General features: G+C 42.3%; 1 protein-coding gene across 10 annotated transcripts in view; it reads right to left on the minus strand.

The window, feature by feature from the left end:
• LOC137373899 (gephyrin) overlaps positions 1-23,921 on the minus strand; it is a 623,883-nt gene extending 599,962 nt beyond the window's left edge. For 2 of the 10 annotated variants that reach the window (XM_068039446.1, XM_068039447.1), the window contains exon 1: positions 23,391-23,911. In XM_068039446.1, the coding sequence (XP_067895547.1) occupies positions 23,391-23,454 (64 nt within the window). In that variant the 5' untranslated portion in view covers positions 23,455-23,911. Of the gene's footprint in view, positions 1-23,390 lie in introns of all 10 variants that reach the window. The other 8 variants (XM_068039448.1, XM_068039442.1, XM_068039444.1 and 5 more) reach the window with 8 other exon arrangements.
• Between the last annotated feature and the right edge of the window lie 2,270 nt (positions 23,922-26,191).

Here is a 26,191-nt window from a genome sequence, read left to right on the forward strand (position 1 = left end):
TGGAATACACAGAGGAACAGACAGCTCAGGAGGAAGGTGGGCATGGGGTTGGGGTGGAGGGGGACATAGTAGGATTGGGGAATATGAGATTGCAAAGAGCAAGATCAAAACACAAGGATGATGGCAGGAAATGATGAGTGAGCAGATCTTGGTGTGGGACAGGAAATGGGTGGCAGAAGCTTGGATGAGGGTTTCAGTAACAGATGGGTTGAGGTAGGGGTAAAGGCAGATGATATTTTGGAGGTGGAACTAGGCTGTTTTTGTGCTGGCTATAAGATAGGGTCAAATAGGATGTGAGGTTACGAACAGTTTGTTATAGACTGAGACAATGATCAGTGAGGGGAACGGAATTGGTAGCAAGAGTACAACATCTGTGATGAAGACAAAGACGGTCACTTCAGTCTCCCCAATATTTAACTAGAGGAAATTATGCCTCTCACTTGTCAGATTGCTTGTCGAACATCCGAGTGTAGATGTCTGACAAGCAATCTGACAACACAGGAAGGGGATTGATTGATAGACACAGCGGAGAAGTAGAACTGGACATTCTCAGCAGACATGTGAAAGCTGATACCATGTCTGCAGATCATGTTGCCAAGGGGCAGAACGTAGATGAAGAAGAGGAGAGGGTCAAGCATAGATTCTTGGAGGATGACGTAAATGTGTGAAAAATCAGATTTCTTTAACAATTAATTTACTGATGCAGCATTACAGAGACAACCCCACCACTCCCCCCACCCCCGCCCATAAAAAGCAAGTATCAAGCAACAATACGTACAAGTACATTTTGCAGTAATCTTGGTATTGTTCCAGCTGAATGAAAAGGCTAGGAAAAAGACTATAAAGGTGACACAAAAAGATAAAAAGTCTGTCATGGGTTTATCTAGAACATATAGTATTTCTGACATCTGAACACTGCAGTCGAGTTTTCATTATGTTAAGTTGCCTATTGTTATGAACTGTATATTATATCCTGGCTTGCTTTGCATGTTTTGTACTGATTTAATTTTTCATTTGCATAATAGCTGTATAATGTTAGAATTCATCTGATGTTCTGCAAGTTTGTGGTCCCGAATGACAAAATATCTAATAATGTTATACCCTAAGTAAGTAGTCTTCATGGCTTCTACAAATTTTAATGTCCAAAGTGGGTGACCTAACTGGATTGTTTGCTCATAATTACTTCATTTTCTTACAAGGAGGGGCAGTATTTAAAAGAGACGGTTACAGTGCAGTATCTTGGCGCCCATAGATACTTTTATTTTTGTGGAAATGGAATCAAATAAAAAAGAAAGCCAAGTGGTGAAGAACAGAACTTGAGCCAATTTTTACACACTTTTACAAGTATTTATTTTCTGAGATACACATTCGAAACGTGAACCTCCTAACCCACCAACCACAGTTTTAGTCTGTGTCTAGTTATAGGAGCCCACGTGAATCCCCAGTTAATGCCGACCACCTGCATAAATTAAATACAATTAACAGAGATTTGAATTTGAAGTAAAAAGTAAAGAAGAGGTCAAAGTCACAGACTAAATTAGAAAAAGAATATGGCGTCACTCAGACAGCCATCAACAAAATCTACAAAGAACCACAGGGCTCAGTCCTGAAACGGGTCTCAAGCAGAGATTTTAGAAGTGCCATGAAACAGCTGTGCATTTTCAAACTCAATGACGTTGGAACAAAACTTCTTGAATGGTTCAAGAAAGAATGTGACAAAAATCTCCCTGGAAAATTTAGTAAAATATTTTATTCGAAAAAGCATCAAAATCACAGAAGAAATTGGGTTTAGCAATCACTCTAAAGTCAACTTAGAATGGATTAAGAGATGGAAAAAAAAACATGCTGCAACTCATGAGAAAATGGTCAGAAAAGCCAAGGAAATGACGCCAAAAATGACAAACTAACAGCTTTCGTCAATTTAGCTTGCTATACTTTGATAAAGCTGAATTTTTCTGGAATCTTTTGCCAATGGGACTCGCACCTTTTATAAAAGAATGCGCATCTGCATAAAACAGAGCAAGCAGTGCATGGCTTCTTCTGAGTGCCAATATGGACGGATCTGAGAAGCTGCTTCTTCTCTTCATCAACAATAACAACTTGCATTAAAATAGTGTCTTTAACATAGTCAACAGGAAATGTGAGCGTTCAAGATGTTTCAAAAATATTTGACGCTTCTTTGGAGGCATCATTTTACTGTTTCAAATCAGTGATTTTAGTTCACTTCCACAATTTTTGCGCAGTACATTCAATCTCCGGCTAGAAAATATCAAGCTCACAGTAGAAGTGTGATCATTATGGATCCTGAAATTTCTGGCACAACAAATATGGAATTTATGCAATCATCTAAAAAAAACATTTCTATAGGCCAGCCAATGGACACTGGTGTTATCATTATCTTCAAGGCTCCCCATCCAACATTTTTGGCTAAAGATAGACTTGCTGCTAATGAAGCCAAGACTGAAATCTGGATTAGTTTGCTGGATGCCATGAATTTCATTTCAAAGATGAAACAAATCAAAATATCTGATTTTGTTGAAAGATAACCCTTACTACAGCCAAAGTAAAGTAAAATATTGTTTTTCTAAACCTTTTATTCTTGAAAATGTACATGCTTTCTAAACAGTCTGTATGCATTTGCAAAAGTTTATATGGAAAATGACCCTATTGTCGTAGTACGTATAATGTTATACTCTGTTAGACCAGACAAAATGATAGCATTAGGAGGATCTGACTGCAATTAAAAAGAAATGTGAATGAGATGAGCCATGAGCATCATGAGCATTGTGTTTTTATTAAATCACCTAATTTTCTTCCCCTTTAAATTTCTCTCCCATTGTCACCCAACCAAGGCAGCAAGATTTCCCAACTGTATCGCGCATATCTTCTTAATTGACTTGTCTTTCCCCAAACAATCCCAGCTAAAATCAGGAACTCTCTGTTTAACACAAACCCATATACTATTGTTCTATGGCTCTATATTGGTCAACCAATACCGGTTCACCGATTGGCCAAATTCCACTTTGCATGTCTGACATTTGAAAATAATCCTGTTCTGTAATCACTGGTTCACTGTGGTCTTTGCTATCACGCATCTTTATTCCAGAATAAAAACAATAATCTTGATGAGGGTAGCATTGTGACAGGAAAATGTTAACACAATCTCAAGCAAAATTATTCACTTGCAAGCAACAAAGCAGTACATTTTTTTGAAAAATGAGCATTTAATAATTTACTGACAAGCAGACAGAAGTGCAATTTGAAAAAGAACGTAATTAGCATGACTAATAGCAGTGTGACTATTAAAAGGTCCATAACCCCAGACTAAATTGTCACTAAAGCTATACAAACCAAAAGTTAGCTTCCATGCTCCATTTTCTACTTGTACATTTAGTCTTGGTACCTTTTTTAAAAAGAGTCCCTGCTCAGGGTTTCCTCAGTACATGGATATTCACGTTGAAATGGATCTTCCTCGTGCCTAGCTTTCTCTACTTCACCATCCACAGCTGTCATTTCAACCATTATCTCCCCGCCCTCTGAACTCCCTCCTTTTCATCTACTTCTTCCCGTTTCTTGCTTGGCATGCACTTTTTTTCCTCCATCCCATAGAAAATTTTGAGATGTCTCTCCATACATGAGCAGTCAGATAGAAATTTAAATTATTAAAGAGTTAAGTAGCCTGCACCATCTTAACTTCATGCCTTCAGTTTTGTTTTGCAATATTGTTCTCTCTTAGATTAGATTAGAGATACAGCACTGAAACAGGCCCTTCGGCCCACCGAGTCTGTGCCGAACATCAACCACCCATTTATACTAATCCTACACTAATCCCATATTCCTACCAAACATCCCCACCTGTCCCTATATTTCCCTACCACCTACCTATACTAGTGACAATTTATAATGGCCAATTTACCTATCAACCTGCAAGTCTTTTGGCTTGTGGGAGGAAACCGGAGCACCCGGAGAAAACCCACGCAGACACAGGGAGAACTTGCAAACTCCACACAGGCAGTACCCGGAATCGAACCTGGGTCCCTGGAGCTGTGAGGCTGCGGTGCTAACCACTGCGCCACTGTGCCGCACTTAATATAGTGCGCTGGCCTAAAATCTTTTGTACAGTCCATGGATTATTTTTCAGAAAATGGAAATTTCCAAGTAATCCAGGGAAAGTGAAATTGCATGTTCATTATTTACTTCTTGCACAATAAAGTATCTGTGCTACAGTGTACTCCTCATAATTCAAAGTTGTTCAATTTGAATTATCTGATAAATATAATGTTTCATCACTAAAGTCCCACTTTGCTGTACTATTTATGTAAGATATTCTGTGCACCTGGCTCATTTGGTAGCTCTTCATCTCTAGATTGAAAATTTACAAGTTTGAACTCCAGGGCAGTAGCATTGTCTGAGGTGCCTGCTTTTAGGCTGAGATGTTGACAAGCAGAATGGGCCTCAGTTTAAGAGCACACTAAAGAATCCATGGCATTATTTGCCATTCTCATGGAGTCGCAGGCAACATTCCTAATTACTCCAAGACCAGCAAATTAAAAAGATTAACTGGTCATTCATCTGATGTTGTTTGTGTGGCATTAATGATGCAGTGGAGATACTGTGCTGTGGGCCTAGCAACAGTCACTACACTCCAGAAACTGATACATCGTATTATAAAAATATATGAAGCCTGGCTTTACACAATCCAAGTACTACTTTCTTTCCTCGGTTTTCTTGTTTTTGATCCTAAATATAAACATTTGATGTTATAAAGAAAAACTGTACAAGCAATCTTACTTTTATCTTCAAATCACATGACTGTCAAATTACAAACTATGCCTATTATCATTCCTATTATCTTAGAATAGATTCCACTGTAGTATCAGAAATGTTAAATTTCACAATATTTCAAAACAATGTACTTCCTCAGGTATCTTTCACACCCTGTCCTTTAACAAAAGTGTTGTGAGGAATCTACCAATATCACTCTGAAACCAGTTGCAAAGAGACACTTAGACGCTGCCTGGGATCAGCAGTCCTTCAATGTTTGTGCCATTGAAGGGAAACTCCTGTCCTTTGCTCAGAACTTTTTACAGCTGCAAAGTCATTGTGTGAACAATTACAATCGTCAGCCCACATGCCACCACTCCATAACATCCAATAGGCTGCATCATTTCAGCATGGGTTTTAACAATTACACAGATCAGGTGGTAGACAGAGGGACTGTATTCCTTCGCAAATCACCAAACATTGCTCACTTGTGGTAAATGTTATATTTCATATTTTCCTACCCACAATGTAGGATTTGAACAGTTAACTGGCATTAAGGTTTTCCTCTACTGCTTTTGATCATCTGCACCCTTCAATTGTATTATTCTTGTAATATATTATTATTGTACAAGTCATTCTGTGTATAAGAGTCAACTCTATTGTTTAAGTAAGGACATATAATATAACAAACTATGGTTTCTGGATCAGATTGCAATCTAAAGGCCAATCCTACAACAATGTGCACCAAAAGGTACAACAGGTAAAGATATATTCTATTGGCATTCCAAAATATCAAAGCAACAGACAACATAACCAAATAGACATCACCCTTTACTACATAGTATTATGAAAGTGCTTCCATTATTAATATTTTTTGAGGTCTAGTGTTCAAAAGACTGTGGAAAATAGCTGAGGAGATACTGGACTTGTTTATTTTTTTTTAAAAGGGTCACGGTGGGACATTTGGAACTTTGTTTAAAAACAAACACTTACTGGAAGTCACATGTCTTAAGCTAAGTCAACAGCTGGAGCCTTATGGACTATGGAACTATGCAGTTGTTTACAGAGAAGTCACATGCCTAGATTTATGGTGGTCAGGAGTTTGGTTTTCATTTTTGGATTGTTTTGAGTGCAGTTGATGTGTATCCTGCTAAGAGAGAAGCCACCCAACTCATCCCTCGTTACCTATTTTGAAAATTCGTCTGAGAATCCAGTGTGATAGTTGAACCCACTGATGCAGTAATTCTTCCAAAAAGCCTGCAAGACTACTCCTCGACATCTCCTGAATGAACTGCTTCTGAAAAGATTTCAGTGACAACCGCATGTGTCTAGTGACACCCATCTACATGTACCCAGATGCCAGACCGAAACTCACCTGGAACATTTCATATCTTATCCTTTTTTCTTCAAGAATTAACAAGTATTTGGCCAAAGTATTCTTGTTTTTATAAAGTTGATCTCTGAAGAGAAAGTTTATTTTTCTTTAACGGTGTGTGTTGGGTTATTTGGAAGGGAATATATTTATACTTCCATATTTCAACCTGCGTGTTAACAAGCTTTGCATCTTTATTGAACAAGTCCTGTTTTGTAATAAACTAATAATTTTGTTGTTTATTAAAGAAACCTGGTTGGCAGATTTTTATTCTGATATAAAGTATATAATTGGCCATATCGGTAACTAGGTAAAACATTTAAATATATGTTGTGACCAGTGGAGTAGTGGAACTAGACAAAGACAGTGCATTCCTCCAACCTCGGTCATAACAATAGTGAAAATAGAAGAAATTATACAGCTTTGTGAAAGTCGTGATGATCTTGAACTATAATTATCAGCAGATAATAGGTAACTGGGTTGCAGATCATCATTTTGATTTAAATTAACGAAGATTTCCATCCAAAATGCTCACAGTAATTTAAATTATTTGAACAACTATCTCAGCACAATCTATAAGAACTAACAGATGCTGGGACAGAGTTGAAGAAATATTTCGGGGACTCTCAGAAGCTGTTTTTATAAGGATTTTCCTGAAATGGAAAAAATTTAATCTCAGATTTAACGATACATATTTGTCTTTCAAACTATTTTAATGCATTCCACTTGTTAAGCTATTTGAGATTGTCAACTACAGTAATTGCTGGAATGTTGCAGTACTCCAAAGTGACATAGTAGGAATCGACAGAGCTGGACACAAAGTTTGCACTCCTTAACCTCAACGTTAAGCCAAGTGCTGTGTGCTAGTAAAGTTTTACTGCAAGAATATATAGTTCTCCCAAAAGGAAACTCAACTAATGAAACAGATCAAAGGACTACACACATGAACAGCACTATAACCACAATATTTTATCTATTTTCAGCACAAATATTTGTTTTTGGCTCTTTTGTACTGACAAGAGATATTCATGCCAATTTCTAGCTCTTGCACTCACGATAAACATCAATCAATAAATACAGCATAAATGTGATGCACAATAAAGTTTTCTCTAATTTGCTATAATAATGCATCTAAATCCCAACCTTGGGGCGACATTCCCTTTTGTATGAACGTGCAACTCCCATTTCCCACATCAGCCGTCCTGTAGCTTCTCTCTGCAAGAATACCATTTTGATGCTATGGACCTTCACCCACTAGAACTTGGTGATGCCTACACATACAAGCAATCATATAAGGAAAGCAACCTTCCAACCAACAAAAGGAGAAATCAATCATCTCATTGATTTTAGCCAAGTTCCAACACAAAGGTTAGGGGTAGGATTTTCCCTGTGGGCTTCGGAACCCTGCCTTGAGGGTCAAATAGGGTTCAGAAGCAGGCACTGTGGGGGGGGAACAGTCACCGGGCTGTGATTTTCCTCAAATTGGCCAATTAATGGCCAGAGGGCGGGCTCACCATTCAATTAAGGATGGTGGGTGGACCCTCAAAACTGGAGGGCCAACAGGAGGCCCTCCAGCACTGAAGCAGTAGGATGCCTTTCCAGGTAAGTCAGTGAGGAAGAGGTGCCCTCTCTCCAACTTTAACTTTAGCTTAAAAACATGGCCTCAGCAGCCAGGCCACCATTGTGAAAGCGGAACCCCTCCGCAGAGGGGCTGCGGCTGCAACTGAAGCCAGGCAAGCAGGGAGAGCCTCTAAGCCTAAAAGGCTGATCCCCCAAGAGGCCACGTCCAGCAGCTACAATGTTCCCCAACACCTCCAGGGACCTGGAGACCGACTGGAAAATTCCAGTCAGCCTCTGACAATAGGCCTTAATAGTTCTATAACAAGGTCAATTGGCTACCCGTCGCATCCCATCTCCGGGAAAATGGCCCAGGGGCAGGACGCAGCCAGGGATCCAGCACACTGGATAGAAGCTTGAATTTATCACCCCGCCTGCACTGGGGCCTAACATTTAGCTCCAGATGTAAAAGACCAATGTGCCATTTAGTTCCCAATTTCAATAAACATGTTTCACATGGCAGTGAAAGGATTTGGATAGAAGCCTGTGATAGACGTGCTCACATACAGTGTAGTAAATATTTAATTGGTTCCTGAAAAAATAATTTCTTTTTCTTTAATTCTTTGATGGGTTGTGAGTGTTATTGGCTAGGCCAGAATGCATTGTCCATCCCTAATTGCCTTTGAGAAGGTGGTGGTGAGCTGCCTTCTTGAACTGCTGCAGTCCATGTGGTGTAGGTACACCAACAGTGCTGTTAAGAAGGGAGTTCCAGGATTCTGATCCAGTGACAGTGAAGGAATGTCTAATTAGTTCCAAGTCAGGATGGTGAGTTCCTTGGAGGGGAACTTTCAGGTGGTGGTGTTCCCAATCGTCTCCTGCCCTTACCTTCTAGGTGACAGAGGTCGCGGGTTTGTAAGATGCTGTCGAAGGAGGCTTGGTGAATTGCTGCAGTGAATATTGTAGATGGTATACACTGTTGCCACTGTGCGCCGGTGTGAAGGGAGTGAATGTTGAAGGTGGTAAATGAGGTGCCGATCAAACAGACTGCTTTGTCCTGGATGGTATCAAGCTTCTTGAATGTTGTTGGAGCTGCACTCATCCAGGCAAGTGGGGAGTATTCCATCACACTCCTGATTTGTGCCTTTAAGATGATGGACAGGCTTTGGTGAGTTAGGAGGTGAGTTACCCACCACAGAATTCCCAGCCTCTGACCTGCTCTTGTAGCCACAGTATTTATACTGCAAGTAACTGCAAGCAAGTAACTTTCTTCCCCTCTCGAATATCACACTTACTTAAATAATAGAATATGTTGGAGAAGGATAGCTCAGGGAAAATAAAGGGTGGCTCAGGACCTTGTCACTGCATAATTCCTTTGCCCAGTATGATGGCATATGGATGGGAGAAAGGTGGCAAGGTGCTCAATTCCTGATCTGACATATGGGCCAGATAGTGCTGGAAAAATAATGACGTGTTAACAACGCATGCTATTATTAATGTGCGAACTTGCTGGATTTACACATTAATTCTCCATTAAACTCATCACATGAAGCTAAGGCTGATAAATAACATGATAATTGTCTGTGCAATGATCGTAAACGGTCTCTGGCCCAGAAAGGGGACAATTTAAACTGTAGACTCTCATTCCTTTGGGTGGGAAATTGTTATTAAATATTTATAAAATGTCATTTAAAATTTAATATTTTTCTTATTTTACCTTTTTCTCTTGTCTCTTTCTTTCCCTCTCTATTTCTCTTTCTGTACAAGATTTAGCTCTAATTCACCCATTCTAATCACCTTCATTCTTTGTCATTCTTTTGTTTCTTCCTCAATCCTTAAAACTCATAGGTTAAGTTTAGTTTAGAGATACAGCACTGAAACAGGCCCTTCGGCCCACCGAGTCTGTGCCGACCATCAACCACCCATTTATACTAATCCTACACTAATTCCATATTCCTACCACATCCCCACCTGTCCCTATATTCCCCTACCATCTACCTATACTAGGGGCAATTTATAATGACCAATTAACCTATCAACCTGCAAGTCTTTTGGCATGTGGGAGGAAACCAGAGCACCCGGAGGAAACCCACGCAGACACAGGGAGAACTTGCAAACTCCACACAGGCAGTACCCAGAATTGAACCCGGGTCGCTGGAGCTGTGAGGCTGCAGTGCTAACCACTGTGCCGCCCCACTGTGTCCTGTTGATTCCCCCCATTCACCGAGCTCCCACCTGCCCCATTGTCCTTGCCACAGCATTAACAGCTTATACTTCCAGCACGTTACGGCACAAATAGGTTTTGAGCTGAAGCGTGCAGAGAAGAGTCTAACTAGCAGGGCATGCTGCGAGATGCTCCACTCCAGCAAGATCCAGCCCACTGTCTGTGCATTGAGACACAGATACCCCAGGCAAATAAACCCAGGACTGCACATTGAGTAAAAACCAAACCAGAGTATTATTTCTTGCAAATATTAACTTGTGGCACACTCTATGAAGAGGACGTCGTTTAGTAATTTGTTAGAAAAAAATCCTGGTGTGTTATCAGCCTTTCCTTCCTACAGTCCTAAAATGTGTTTACTACACTCAAAAGCAAGGAGAACCTAAAACTGCGTTCTGATGGTTCCAGTGTGCAGATAGCCACAGAAAGTGATACTGATGCGTTCTAGGGGTTGTAATGCTTCCATTCAACTGACAAAATGACAGCCCTGAAACGTTAACTCTGCTTCTCTCTCCACAGATGCTGCCAGACCTGCTGAGTATTTCTAGCATTTCTTGTTTTTATTTCAGATTTCCAGCATCTGCAGAATTTTGCTTTTATCTCAAGTTTGATGCCTGCCCTATGATGGACAGAGGCACGTGCTCATCACAAGACTATATATTGAACAAGATCAACATTTTCAAGTGCAATGGATTACATATCAAATAGATAATTTTATTGCAGTAAGTAGTTCAATAGATCATGATTCAAACACAAGAGTCTAGTACACAGGGTCAACCATAATACTCAAAAGGGCATGAAAGTGGGACACACAGATGAAAGGGGAATTAAAACATTCCCCAAGAAATCAGAATTTGCTTCAATAAACTCAGCAACCCCAAGGTTTAGGTAGCTTGAAAAAACAGGGAGAATTTTCTTATACTTCATGATGATCTTTGACTCCTTTCTACCATAATTGATGCATAATAGGATATTGGACCAGTGATAATGTATTATCAGATTTCCAAGGACTTTTATCTGGAGCTAAATAATTCACCTTTATCCATGACACTCGTGAATTATTGACGCTTCTCACTTAGAAAACACAACAAGTAATGCACCACTACCCGTCCATTATCTTGTGTCCTTGATTGTCATTTTCTAGGTTTCTGCCAGTGATATTTCATAGTAATGCAAATATTCCACGGTTGAAAATATTTCTCAGAATGCCAAACACCCACTGCAATAAAATCCTTTACTGCAAAACACTGCTGTGACACTACCTATCTGAAACATTTTCACTCTCGTAATCCAACACAAATACACTTAAATTTTCAGTGACCCTCAAGACTGAGAAAAATACAAAAGCATCTAAAATGAATGAAATCTACACTTCTAATGCAAAATAATGCCCAAAATGTAAAATGTCTTCAATAGCTGCAGACATGAAAAGTTGACAGTTCTTTGTGATCCAAAGATAAATTCAAGCAGCAATGGCCATACAGAGCACTTCACTGTTTGTGTAATGTAGCTGAAGCTTTTTTTCACAATCCTGAAAACTGCATCAGTTGGGAGCATTATTTTCTCAATAGATCATGGGCCAGTTTCATGAATGAAGCAAAACCAGCAATTTTCATAACAGCAGTATAATTTTCCTCGCCTTTACTTTAAGGTATCTCAACAGCCAAATAGCCATAAAAAGTGAAAATCCATCAACACTCACGATTCACAACAGCGTAAAAAGTTACGGATTGCCTGACGCTATCTGTTCCACTCCAAAATTTTTCAAAAATCCCAACTCTCCACAAAATTGGACCATGCAAAAGAAATTCCAATATTTAAACTGAAGTCAGCATTGTACAAAACATAATCTGATATAAAAGATTCATACAACTGTGTAGAAACTATCACCAGATTTGGTCCAAAACAAATTGATGTTACCAAAATAAAGAGGAAGAGTTGTTTTGTAAGCCTGAGCCCTGAGTAAGAGACCAAAGGAACTGCTTGTGTACACTCCTAAAGGTCGAGTACTGATCACAAACCAACTGGTGGCTGCTATGGTCAATTCCTTTCCCCCCACCCCCTGATTTTCTTGTCAAGATTCAGAGGAAACTCACTGACATCTTCTAGGACAAAAGGAAATACTGGGTCTCTGCTGTGGCTCTGAATCTCCCACTTAGGGAGGGCAGTCAGGCACTGGAATGCATTCTCTCCTAGGTTGCAGCCTCTGACATCAGACCCTGCATAGATACCTGGATGTCGAGGCCCCTCCTGAATAGTGTGCACTGGCAACACTTTCCTTCTGACAGATGCATGGCCTGAATTATGACAGGCAACTCTTTTTCATAATGTTGCACTGAATACATGTACCCTTGCAATGCTGCCTGCTTTTTTTCAGGAAGTGATCAGAGTTTGGAATGTGGTTCCCTCTGCAGGAGCTCTATCCCATCAGAGGTAACGGCCACCCTGTTGAAATCACTACTCCGCAATCCACACTTCTGTGCTTTTAGCTTTGGCAACACGTGGCTAGCGCAACATAGCATTCTGGCCGTGAAGGTAACTGGAGTCTGGGACACACTGCATTGCAGTCGAGTGGGCTAATGTCTCCTGTGGCATTGACAGCCCAGATATCAGGGCACCACAACTGCACTACGGCCAGAGGGATCAGGTGCTGAAAGTCACACTTGAACATGGCTGCACATAGCTGTGTTGAGGAGGCTCAGAGAGTGGAGCAATTCCGTCTGATCTTACCCCCGTTTGGATGGAATTTTCTTCTTGACATAAGGTCCCAAAACCTCCCTCGGGAGCCTCTGCCTTGCAACTTGAGATGTCTCTCGGAAATTCTGCACCATTACCACTTTGCAGAGAGGGAATTGCCTGTACCTGTTGCTCCTGCAAACTCTCCACTTCGTTGCTCTCATCTTCTGTCCAGACACACTCAAATGTACCATCTTGCTGTCTGGGAGGTGGGGACCCCCCAATGTAAGGCTCTCTATTTGGGGATTCTTCCCTACACCACTAGGGACATGGCATGGAGAGAATTACAGGGAGCAGCCACACCTAATGTAGTACTGAGCCACATTACCGAACACAGTGTTCATGTGTAACTTCTGCAGCGTGGAAGAAATGGTATTCCACAGTTTCATGGAGTGCAAGAGGCTACAGCCTGTACTCTGCTGTATATCAACAGTAACTTGCATTTATATGGTGACTTTAATGTAGTAAGACCCAAAGTGCTTCACAGGCATGTTATCAAACAAAATTTGAATTGAAGGCTGCTTCTGGCTCTATTTTCATACCACACCTACGATCCTTAATCACCTGTTATGTGGATGGTGTATGGGGGATGTGGGCGATCGAGGCAGTTCAGAGAATCTACTTGTGGCAATGCTCCTGAGCCTGGCTAAAACAGTTATTCAGATGTCCAGGATGCATAGGATCCAAGGGAAGGGTCATTTTGGCTACCTACCTCTCTTCAGTGTCTTATCTGTGCCCAGGTTTCTATGGAGAAGGAATCTGCGGTGCCCAACAGTACATTCAAGGCCTTCTGAAACATGTGGGTACAGCAGAACATTCATTGCATAACTGAATTTTTTTAATATATATTCTTTTATGGGATGTGGGTGTCACTGGCAAGGCTGGCATTTGTTGCCCATTCTTCATTGCCCTTGAGAAGGGTGAGCCGTCTTCTTGAACCACTGCAGTCTATCTGGTGTAGGTACACCCACAGTTACAATTACAAAATACTGATTTAGTTCATGTTGAGCTTCTTTGGACCTCGGTTAGATTATTTTTAGTGGTGCCTTTCTATAGGGTGCACTTGTGTTTCTGATTTCTGCCCCATGACATCGGGGCTGCCAGAGATACTGGACTGTGATGTACAATATTTATAGTGAAACTCTAAAGGTTTGGGAACATCTTTGACCTTGTGAACATATGGAAACTTTTTTGGAAGCTAACTGCTTAAATATCTAACTTTGGGACAAATTAAGAACATTAAAAAAAACACCTGATGTTGAATTTTAGGTCATCGGAAGACAACTAATATACTAAAAAGCAACTACCACACAACTACAGCTGGAACCCAAGATCACAAACTGTAGCTTTCACTCAAGTGTAATACATGACCAATTTATTAAACGGTACCTCTATGTCAAATATCTATCTTTTAACTACAAATGTATTTTTCATTTTACACTAGTCTCAGACAATTAAGTGCCATCAGATGCAGATTTCTTGTTTAAAATAGCCCAATTCTCAGGGATTGACATTCATAAAACTGCATTTAGAAGTATTCAATACAAAAATAGCAAAAAAAAACAGATCAAGAAAACAAAGAGTCTTTCATCAATCAAAGTGCTGTGAAAGGAATGATTTGTTTTGAACATTTGTTTGCGGTACTGGCATTAATCTGGCATGAAGCAACTAAACGACCTTAACCAAACAACCAGCACAACTGCTAATATATGTAACCCAAAAAGACATTTGTCACAGGTATTCCAATTAATAAAAACTTCTACAGAAGAGGCGATTGAAGGAAATGTTGCATGGATCACTTCAGATAAATTATGTTTGCTGTCTCAATCTCCACAGCACAATAAAGAGCCATCCCACTAAATTAGAAAACATTATACTGGAAGGAAAATGTCAAGTAAGGCATATATGAAGCACATATTACATGAAGGACACTGGAGGGCTGGCAAAAGACGACAAGACAATGATCAGATTGAAGGAGGAGTCCAGCTGAAACCCAAGATCGATTGCTGCCAATGATTCATTGCCAGACATCCAGTGTTTCTCCAGATATAATAGGAGCATTTTTTTTTTAAACTATAATTTCTTTTGATGCACTGGTGAAAGACTGTGATCAAAGACCCTACTGAATAATCAGTTTATTGTGGTTCAAGGTTGTAACTACTAATGAACACACCGAGTGATTGTTTGTCAGCTTTGTAACAAAGTTGTCTGAATGCAACTTTCGCTGACCTTCAATGGAATTATTTTTGTCTCACAAAATTCGAAAGCAAGTTATTCTCCTACTTCACTTGGGTGTCATCCTGGGCTCAGTGGGTAGTGCACACACCTCTAATTCTGAAGGTTATAAGTTCAAGCCCTACTTAATCTAGACTGACACTCCAGTGCAGTAATGAGGAAGTGCTGAAGCCCTGTCTGCCCCCTCACGTGGATATGAAAGATCCCATGGCACTATTCAAAGAAGAGCAGGGAAATTTCAGTGTATTTCCACCTAAATATCAGCATAGTCTGAGAGGAATCAGATAATATAGTGCTAAAGCTCGTAGAATTTTAAGCATAAATTTTATAACCACTTTTCACTGGAGTATCCGCAATCTTTTCTGCTGGTTCAAAACTCCATTCGCCTGAAGCAGTCCTCCCCTACAAAACTAGTCTGAGTGCTGAGTTTCTGCCATTTGCATCCATTCCGGGATTTTCTTCACATTGCACCAGGAGCTTGGGCGCACAGGCACCTGTGATCCAGCATTAATCACCTGTGCTTGCAGTGACCGGCAGTCAATTGAAGCCTGACCCAGGTCTGTTTCTCCTGCTGCTTCTGCAATTACTAAAAATTCAATTTAAATTAGTTAAATTCAGATAATTACAGCAGAGCAGGCCATACCTGTGCGACTTCAATTGACTGCTGGTCACAGATCTTATGTACCAAGGGTAGATCAAAGCTGTCAATCGAAGCCAATTAAAAAGTAAGACAAATAATATTAAATCAGTCAGTTCAAGATTGGTTCATTTCCTGGCAATCCCACTCCTCTTTGTGATGCTGAAGAATGCCCTGCTCCTGCCACCAACATAGGAACAGGAGTCGCTCGAGCCTGTTGACCATTTAAAGAGATCCTGGCTGTTCTGTGACCTAACTTCATATTAGTCACATTTGCTCCATGTTTCTTAACAGCTTTGGTTAACAAAACACTAACAAACTCAGTTTTAAAATTAACTGATCTAGCATTAATTGCCATTTGTGGAAGAGTTCCAAACTTCAACCCTTTGGTACCTCCAGGTTCAAGTCACAAATTGTGTACAGGTTACCCAAAGGGTCATGCAACACTTTTCAGATTCATTCACTGGGCCTTGTTGCTAACTCAGGACTTCCCTCCCAAACTGCCAGCACCATGAATGCAATCGGATTTGAATGGAATATCAACTGCATTCCACAGTTCCTCAGTAAGGATTCAGCTTACTGTGACTTGAAATAAATGTCAGAAGTAAGACATTAATTAAAACAAAACTATAGCACGGATTGCAGAATGATTTCTGTGGTCTTGCTGCAGAATTATTTGTCCCAATTATTACAGCTCAAAATAGATAGCACAAAGGGGAGGCAGTGGCATAGTGGTAATGTCACTGGACTAGCAATACAGAGGCCCAGGCTAATATTCTGGGACACGGGTTCAAATCCCACCATGGTCTGCCCGAAACTTGCTGGTCTTCCAGCGCAAAGAGTTGTCCACCACCGAATGTTGCAGACTGGCACATTCCAAGGTCCAGGACTACGTGCTGAGGGACGCACTAAAGCTTGGGGCAGCCGCAGCAAAGGCTCAATGGGGAAAGACCACAGTGTAAGGTCCTCCCACCAAGCTGAACTGAGGGGCTGGGTCCATGGGAAACCCCTCGAACTGTATCGTTAATATTTTCAATTGCTGTAAATGTAAAACTGTAATTGGCATGACAATTGTGAAACGGAAGGGTTGTGAAGAAACTCATGATAGTATTGAAGGAAACTGATCTCCCTTGCAATGTTTGTATTTTTTGGTGCTGTTTTGAAACTGTTTGGCAATGTAATTTTTACAGATTTTTATGAATAAAGTATATTTTGGAAATAAAAAAAAACATGATATCAAGAAATGGCTGAGTGACCTGGATACAGCAAAGGCTATGGGCCCTGATAACATCCCAGCTGTAATTCTGAAGACTTGCTCTCCAGAACTATCTGCACCTCTAGCCAAACTGTTCTAGTACAGTTACAACACTGGCATCTACCCAAAAAACTGGAAAGTAGCTCAGGTATGTCCTGTCCACAAAAAGCAGGACAAATCCAATCCAGCCAGTAGACTGCCCCATCAGTCTACTCTCAATCACCAGCAAAGTGATGGAAGTTGTTACTGACAGTGCTATCAACCGGCACTTACTGAACAATAACCTGGTCATCGATACTCAGTTTAGAATGCCAGGACCACTTGGCTGCTGACCTCATTACAGTTTTGCAGAATTGAGGTGTGAGTGACTGCCCTTTACATCAACGTAGCATTTGACTAAGTGTGGTGTCAAGGAGCCCTAGCAAAACTGAAGTCAATGGGAATCAGGGGGAAAACTCTCCAATGACTGGATTCATACCTAGTACAAAGGAAAGTCGTTGTGGTTGTTCAAGGCCAATCATCTCAACCCCAAGAGATAGCCACAGGAGTTCCTCAGGGCAGTTTCCTAGGCCCAACCATCTTCACCTGCTTCATCGAAGACCTTCCCTCCATCATAAGGTCAGATGTGGGGATGTTCACTGATGATTGCACAGTGTTCCCTTCCATTCACAGCTCCTCAGATAATGAAGCAGTTCGTGCCCCTATGTAACAAGACCTCGGCTGGTAAGTGGCAAGTACCAGGCAATGACCATTGCCAACAAGAGAGAATCTAACTATCTCCCCTTGATGTTCAACGGCAATACCGTGATTGAAACCCCCACTATCAACATCCTGGGGGTTACCATTGATCAGAAACTTAACTGGACCATCCAAACAAACACTGTGGCTAAAAGAACAGGTCAGAGGCTGAGAATTCTGCAGTGAGTGATTCACCTCCTAATTCCCCAAAGCGTGTCGACCATCTACAAGGCACAAGTCAGGAGTGTGATTGAATACTCCCCACTTGCCTGGATGAGTGCGGCTCCAACAACAGTCAAGAAGCTCGACACCACCCAGGACAAAGCAGCCTGTTTGATTGGCACCCCATCCAGCACCTTAAACATTCACTCCCTCCACTGCTGGTGCACAATGGCAGCAGTGTGTACCACCTGCAAGATGCACTGCAGCAATATGCCAAGGCTCCTTCAGCAGGACCTCCTCTACCACCTGGAAGAACAAGGGCAGCAGGCGCATGGAATCACTGTCACCTGCAAATTCCCCTTCAAGTCACACATCATCCTGACTTGGAAATGTATCACTGTTCCTTCATTGTCGCTGGGTCAAAATCCTGGAACTCCCTTCCTAACAGCCCTGTAGGTGTACTTCCATCACATGGACTGCAGCAGTTCAAGAAGGCTGCTCACCACCACATTCTCAAGGGTAATTAGGGACGGGCAAAAAGCGACGCCCACATCCCATGAATGAATTAAAAACTTATGCAAGTCGCATATTGTAATTGGACCTAACTTTTTGTTTAGGGGACCATGCATTCCTGCCACAATTCAATTCACACAGTAGCTTGATGTTTAAATACATATTGAATCCTTGTGGCTGGGAGCAGAGTTACTGATGTTGCCTGCAGGGCCCAAGATGAACATTTAATGCTTGTTGTTGCCTAGTTGAGGATAGGGAAAATCACAGTGCATTATAGCGATCAAGAGTCCCAGCCACTGAGGAACAGCTGAAGGAGTGGTGCTGGAGTTAATCCTGGCATTGATGTTCAAGATCAATGGTTTTTGCAGAGAGAGACATGAGGAGATCAAAGCTGAAGGAGGTTTGAAACGAGACCATCGGAAGTGTAGCGGAGCTGCTTTAGGACCATTTTTAACCGGTATGTAGTTTTCAGAAATGTTCCTTCAAAGGATGTGCGGTTGTACTTCGCTGTAAGGTTTGAAAGGCTTTGCACAACATGAACGCAGTGAGGAAATAACTCATCGGAAGGTAGACTCAAACAATTAAATTTGGAATAGGGATGAAAAATGACAAACTGGACGGTCATATTATAAACAAACCTGACAAAAGGCATAGGAATTTTATGGTAAAGGTAATTAGATCCCCCAGAGCACTGTTCAGGACTTGCGCTGTAAATTGGGGGGGGGGGGGGGGGGGGAGGAGGGGGAAGAGAGAGTAGTGAATTCATATTGTTTTGTTCATAATTATTGCCGTTGTCTCTTGCTCGTTCGGCCAGACTTGGGAGCAGTGGTGTGTGTGTGTTTGGGCCAGATTGAGTCCAGTGACCGGCTAATATAACGCTTTGTCCTTTGTGGCCAGTAAATGTTGATTTGGGAGACTCTCACTGTTTGTTACAGGTTGTATGTTCTCCCACGAACCAGTTGGTGTGGATAGATGACTCTGCTAAGGGTTTGGCGACCTACTGAAAAAGCTGCTTTGTAGTCTCCATATACGTTACATCCCACTTACTCTTTTTCTCCTTATGTTCCGACTTCCCTTTTTATCTTCTCTCTCACCTGTGCCTTCGTCTGCTTTTTGTTCTCAATTACTGTGGTCCTATGACCCTGTTATTATCCCCTTCTGTGTGTGTGTGTTTATCCATGCTGAGGCTGCTTGTTTAGTTAAACCAAGAATCATTGCTGACTCCATCTCTTTTTTCAGTGATATGGAACGACTTGCCCTTTCCTTTTACGATATCGCGGAACCAGACTGGAGCTGAGAAAGCCTGAAACCGAGCCTTGGGAGAGAACGGGCTGGACAGCGGGAAGAGCTAAGAGCAGTAACAGCAGTAAGAGCCTGTGAAGGGTGACGGCGGGGAGATGGCCAACCCTTCAACATAGCCTTGACCTGCTGCATATGCAATCATGTGGGCCGTTAGCACACTGGGTGTGAACTGGGCGAGTCCCTGAAGTACGTGGCTGTGGTCGGGGGATAGTGCTAACTGCTATCTATGCACGGCTTGAACAATGCGGTTTCAGCTATTGGCGTTCGGGTCTGCGCAATCGGAATCGCCAGTAACTAATTAGAAAAGAGGAAAAAAAAGAAACGACCTTTGAAAAAAGAGTTAGATCGTCAAAAAGAAAATGTTCAGTGTACACTTTTATTAAATAGATGCAGCAACGCCTAACAGGTGCAACTGACCTGCCACAAGCAGCACACACAGTGAAATAAATGCAGCACTATAAATACTTCTGGGCAAGACACCAGCAACTTCTCAATGGGTGTGCACTCACTCCCACTATCGGGAAGCGTCAGCTGTAACCACGGCAACTCCCCTCAGCATTTGAGTGTCAGCAGTACCAAAATAGAACAAAAAAAAAACACCGTTATTAAGCTGATCTAAAAAAAAATTCTAACCGTCTACAAGATTATACAAGTTCTGTTTAATCAATATAGAATCAAACATAATTCTACAAGGTCAACACCTCATAAGCTCAAAGCTGCATTATTTTACTTGTATGCTCTCTTCAGTGAACACATTATTGGCTTGAGTATCTCGAGCACAAATACTTCTGAGCTTACCAAGGTATTGCAAAACCAAAATCGATCACGACATAAATCCTACCCAAACTATGGCCATTTATTTCTAACTTTAACCATCCATATTTGCTTCGTGACGTTGTTTTACATTTTTTTTCATTCACGAATAGCTCTAGAATTAAGTCCCACGCGTGATTCGTGAGTTACATAGTTGTTACCTCTCACAGAGGGAACACAGCTTTCAGAAATACCGTCATGTAATTTACACAAACAAATTCCATTTGTCATTTCACAACTTGAATAGCTTTCAGCTCTTTGGTGCTGACGTGGAGGAGCTTACAATCAATGCTTATCTCGTGTACAAAACCAGCTTCCAAGCACTTGCAGTAAATTGAGCTGTGTAAACAGGATCGTGGTTATTTTGTCCTTTATTCGGTGAGGGTTGACTCACCTACAGCTCTTTCAACAATGACCTGCAGTTATACAGGGGCGTTATCGGACACGAAGCCACCTAATGAGATACTAGGACAAGTGGCCAAAAGTTTGGCCAGAGGTAGGTTTTAAGGAGCATCTTTAAAGAGAGAGGTTGAGGGAGGGAATTCCAAGGTTTAAGGAGTCATTTCAACGCAGCTTTCTACACTCAAACAAGCTGAAGGATGTCAGTGTTGAGAAACCATACTGGCCAATTATGTTCTCTTCAAGCACTCAGGTATGGCACAAGGAAGTGCAGAGCAAACTTCCCTTGGTCCTGTCCCAATGGCCTAACTCGAAGAGGAAACCCAACTGCACCAAGCATCTCCTGGTTTCGCATACAAAGCCTACATTTTACAGGTCGTCGCACAAAAGTCAGAGAGCAAAAACAGTTTAACATTTCATCACAAACTGCAAGATGTTGCAAGATCATCTGAGCCGCCAAAATGTTGACACTTAAAAGCCAAAAATCCTTTTTCCCCCCCAAAAAATACATACACTGAAAAGAAAATAAATAATGCCTCGTCCATCTGTTCACAATAACATGGGGGACCAATACTAAACTCGCCGTGTGCCAACTGACGACGGAAAGGAGATGCCAGAATTGTCACAAGTAATGTCAAGCTGTTCTCGGCTGCAATATGTGTGGTATTTATTCTCTATATAGCGATCTAATTCCGTACATAAAACTCAGGCGAACTGATATGACTCACGAAAAGCAACACTCAGGTCAAATTTCATTTGTGTGTGTTTTGGGGGCGCAGTTATAAAACAGTTGTTAGGGCACCCAGTGCTCGATAAAAAGACCCATTTGAAAATTGCTGATTCAAACTTCCAAATCAGAAGAAAACAAATCAGCACAGACAGGAAGATAAATTAAAAATGGAAAATAGCTTTCCCTCCTGTCAAATTATAATTGGCGGGTTACCCTTAATTTGTGAACAATTATATATAAATATAAATGGTGTCTACGTTCCACTGAGATGAATGCATTGTTAGTTCAGAAGCATGGTGAGAAAAGTGGTGGGATATATTGCAGATCGTGAACATTTACACTCTCACAGACATGGGTCATCCTGTAAAACGCTGCTGTACGGCTGATTTGAGGGGGGGGGGGGGGGGGGTTGGAGTTAATTTGATACTTTGAGGTTATGGGGTGTACGAGCTGATACGCGTTTAGAAAAACGCAGAACATCTGCGTTAGACTCCTTGGTGCTGACGACTTTCCAGAAGTTTTTATCTGCTACGGAACCAAGCAGTAAACGGCATTGTCGGTGATAATTGCAAATATCCGTTTCTCACTTTCTCACATATCTGCTGGAACAGGTTCTTGTGGTCAAGAAGGATTGGTACAACACCACTTCGAACACAGCCGGCTAACTTCAATCTATTTTTCCACCAGATAAGGAAACGAGAGGGACTTAAGGTGCTGTTATCACTCTACCCTCACCTCGTCAGCCTCAGTTTGTCATTGATGGCATCCACCTGCATGGAATGCCAAAGCTCCCAGTTTGCGCTTTATTAAAATACATTCATCATTTATTATTTTCTTTCCTGCTCTCCTCCCCGCTTCCGACGGTAATATCAGATCAAGGAAAGAGACTGTACGCGACAGCAAGAAAAAAAAATACATTTCAATTCGATCCGTCACAAATCGCCCAAATCCCTCCAGGTCAGCGCATAAATCTCACTCCAGCACGTCCTGCCCGGCTTCAGCACCACCGCTCAGGACAGCGCACCCAACCTATGGCTCCTCATTCCAACCACAAGCAATTTCCCAATTTTAATACATATATATATATGTATATATATAAATACACTTATTAAACATCAACGTTAAAATCCTAGCTCAAAATACATATGCAAGAGCAAACATCAGGGTCGCTCACGGCCAACATTACAATCACTATCTTTCATCACTCCGCCCCTCACGTTGCAAACTGATAGCTGTCATACTGAAATCCATATGTACATGTTATTTAAAAACATGCCCCCACCCCGGACCCACTCAACAGCTCTTTGGACAATAAAAGTAGCAACAAAAATAAGTCAATGCTGAAAGAGAGAGGAAAACAATAATCTCTCTGATCAAAGCGGCCCTGCCAAGTGAGGGAGATCTGGAATATATCTCCTGGAAGCAGGAGCTGCTGCCCGGCTCCCTGGAAGCAGCAAGCTGCTCTGCCCTTGCTGGCCTTCACATTTCCCCCGGAATAAGACACGGGCTCTGCACCAGGTCTGTTCCCTCAGGCCCCACATCCCACACAGGCCGCTCACTCTCTCTATCTGCTTTCAAACGGCATCCAGTGTGGTCTAAATTTTCATGTGTGTTCCCCTCTCAGACACTCACATCCCCCCCCACCACCTCCGGCCGATTTTCAGCTACCCTCCTGGGGCCTCCGGGCTGGGGATCTGTTCGCGGGCCCAGGCCTCCAAGCGGCTCCCGGGGCCAGCTTCCCCGCCGCTTTGGAAAGTCAGAGCTCGGCCTCAACCCCGAGCTAGAGGCCGGGGACTGAGGCCTGGGGCCAGCCGCCGGGGCAGAAGCAGGAGGAAACACCGCGGCTCCATGCCAGGCCTACCCCCGCGATACCGGGATACAGAAGCACCGAGTCCCGGAGACAGCGGACAGACAGTAAAGCCTTCCCCGCCTCCCGCGCCTCCCCCGGTTCCCGGTTACCTGTCAGCACTCCCACTCGGATCTGGTGGTCGTGGTTGGTGAGCAACAGCCCCTCGGTCGCCATGTTCACAGGTCCGAGATCCGGCAAAATCCTCCCAGCATCAGCGGCACAGCTCGCGTCCGGAGGCGGCAGCAGCGGAGCGCAGACAGCATCGAGCCGCCCTGCCGCTCGCTGGATAGAGCGGCACCGGGGCACTCACTGGATAGAGCAGGAGTTGGAAATCACTCACTCACTCAGTCAGTCAGCACTGCTGCTCACTGGGGGGCTGGGACTGGCATTGCACTGGGCACTCACTCACTCTCACTGGGAACTGGAGCTGGGCAGCAGATACCGTCGCTCAGCACTGCCGCTCACTGGGGGCTGGGGTTGGAACACAGTCACACAGAGGGAGCTGCAGCTGGAGCTGGAAACTCATTTACAACCAACTGGAACTGGGCATCTCACATTCACTCACACTCTCAGGAGGCTGGGTCTGGAGCAGACACTGCACCGGGGCATACACTCACTGGGAGCTGCAGCTGCACCTGCACCACCACTCACTCACATCAACACATACAGCGAGGGGCAACTGGTCCAACACTGCAACTTTTATTGTGCAACGCTGCGATACTCCTTATTTTCCCCCTTTATTTAAAGAGATTCCTTCTCTGTCATTTATTTCACTGCTTCGGTTTAGTTTTTCATGTGTTCCCCAGCCCCATGAAACAAGCTGAGCGCCGAGTGAACGGATCTGCGAACTGTGTGTTTAATTTGTGCAGGATGTTGAATTTTAATTTTACTGCCTAGTGAGATGATTCTTTTTGCTGCAATGAAATTGGAGTTCAGATTCCCCAATTCATTAAATGATACAAAGGTTAAGGCCACTATTGGAGGGGTGTCTAATAACGAGATGGGAATCTCCCCTGCAATAAATAGAACATGCAAGTGGCACCCCCGACAGTCTGTGTCATTATTTGAGCTGCCACGGCATTGCTGAAAAATGTGTTTCTCTGCTTGGCTATCGCTTTTCTGTCTCTGTCTTTCTCTAGCACTCACGCTTTAATTGTTCCTAAAAGAATAATTTTCAAGCAATGTGCAATGTTTCTTTCTGAATTTCTTGTCCCTTATGGGAGGCTATACTAATCTAATCTGTTTCAATATCTCGGTTTATTTCCTGCTCCTGAAAGCCTCTCCTTCCCATCTCCTTTCACTACAAGACCCAAACATACTTCCTCCCTGTTTCTTGGATGCACTGTTTCTCCCCTTTACTCAAAATAGTTCTTGCTGTAATTTTTTATCTTTTTCCATTCACCTCTCGCAGAGAGACCTGGAACCAGACTTAGGGTTACAACTTTGATAGAAGTGAATTAATCTCCCTTAGTATAAAAGAGAGAGTGAATAACTGGATCCTAGGAATGGGAGAAAAACATGATTAGGCTGGGGGTACTCAGGTCAGCGTCAGGAAGGGAGGGCTAAAGTCTTCACTTTTTTTACTGCTGTCATGGAACAGCTGTCGCAATTGTCTAAGAAGTGCTAATATTTTCAGGATCTGTTTGAGAGAAACCAGGGGACAGAACTGGAAGGTTGCAGCATGGGACCTGACACCCAGATACAGTGCAGAATGTTGGGTGTGGGCACAAATGGGCACCCAGGAAGCAGAGCATTTATATCTGAATTGTCCAAGGCTAACAGACCCATGAGATGGGTCAAAACGAATGGACAAAATCTTTTTTATATCCACGTGGCAAATTCTTCTTCCCACTTTTTTGAATCCTGATGTATTCATTTGTCATGCAGTACAATTTACCAATTGAGAAAGTTATTTTAAATGAAAAAACACTAAACACTGCTAAGTATCAGGTTCGTCATGAAAGCATGCGTGTCATTGCCAATCTCATATTGTTCTACTTATTTTCCGCATACATTTTTTATAGTGCAACCATAATTTTTTTTTAAATCACTATCATTTTCTACATGTGATGATTTGTTATTTTTAATTCAGTTATAAAAATTTTATTAAACTTAAATTAATTTCAGTTATGGCTTACAAGAACATAAGAAACAGGAGCAGCATTAGACCATACTGCCCCTCAAGCCTGCAACACCATTCAATTCGATCATGGCTGACCTTAACCTCAACTCCACTTTCCCACCCAATCCCGTTATCCCTTGAGTCCCTTAAAGTCTAAAAATCTATTGATTTCAGCCTTGTATATACCCAACAACTAAGCATCCACAGCCCTCTGGGGTAGAGAATCACAAAGATTCACAACCCCTTGAGAGAAGAACTGTTCCTCATCTCAGTCCTAAATAGCTGTCCCCTTATCTTGAGACTATTATCCCAAGTTCTAGACCCTCCAGCCAGCGGAACAGCCTCTCAGCATCTACCCTGTTAAGCCCTCTCAGAATCTTATATGTTTCAATGCTATTACCTCTCATTCTTCTGAACTCCAGCGAATATAGGCCCATTCTACTCAATCTCTCCTCATAGAACAATCCTCTTATCTCAGGAATCAATCGAGTGAACATTTGTTGCAACCTCTCCAAGGCAACTATTTCCTTCCTTAGGTACAGAGACCAGAACTGTACACTGTACTCCAGGTGTGATCTCACCAAAGCCCTGTGCAATTGCAACAAAATTCCTCACTCTTGTACTCCAACCACTTTGCAGTAAAGGCACAGTGGCGCAGTGGTTAGCACTGCAGCCTCACAGCTCCAGGGACCTGGGTTCGATTCTGGGTACTGCCTGTGCGGAGTTTGCACGTTCTCCCTGTGACTGTTCGGGTTTTCGTCGGGTGCTCCGGTTTCCTCCCACTGCCAA

Source organism: Heterodontus francisci, chromosome 9 (assembly GCF_036365525.1).
Source record: "Heterodontus francisci isolate sHetFra1 chromosome 9, sHetFra1.hap1, whole genome shotgun sequence".
Taxonomy (NCBI): domain Eukaryota; kingdom Metazoa; phylum Chordata; class Chondrichthyes; order Heterodontiformes; family Heterodontidae; genus Heterodontus; species Heterodontus francisci.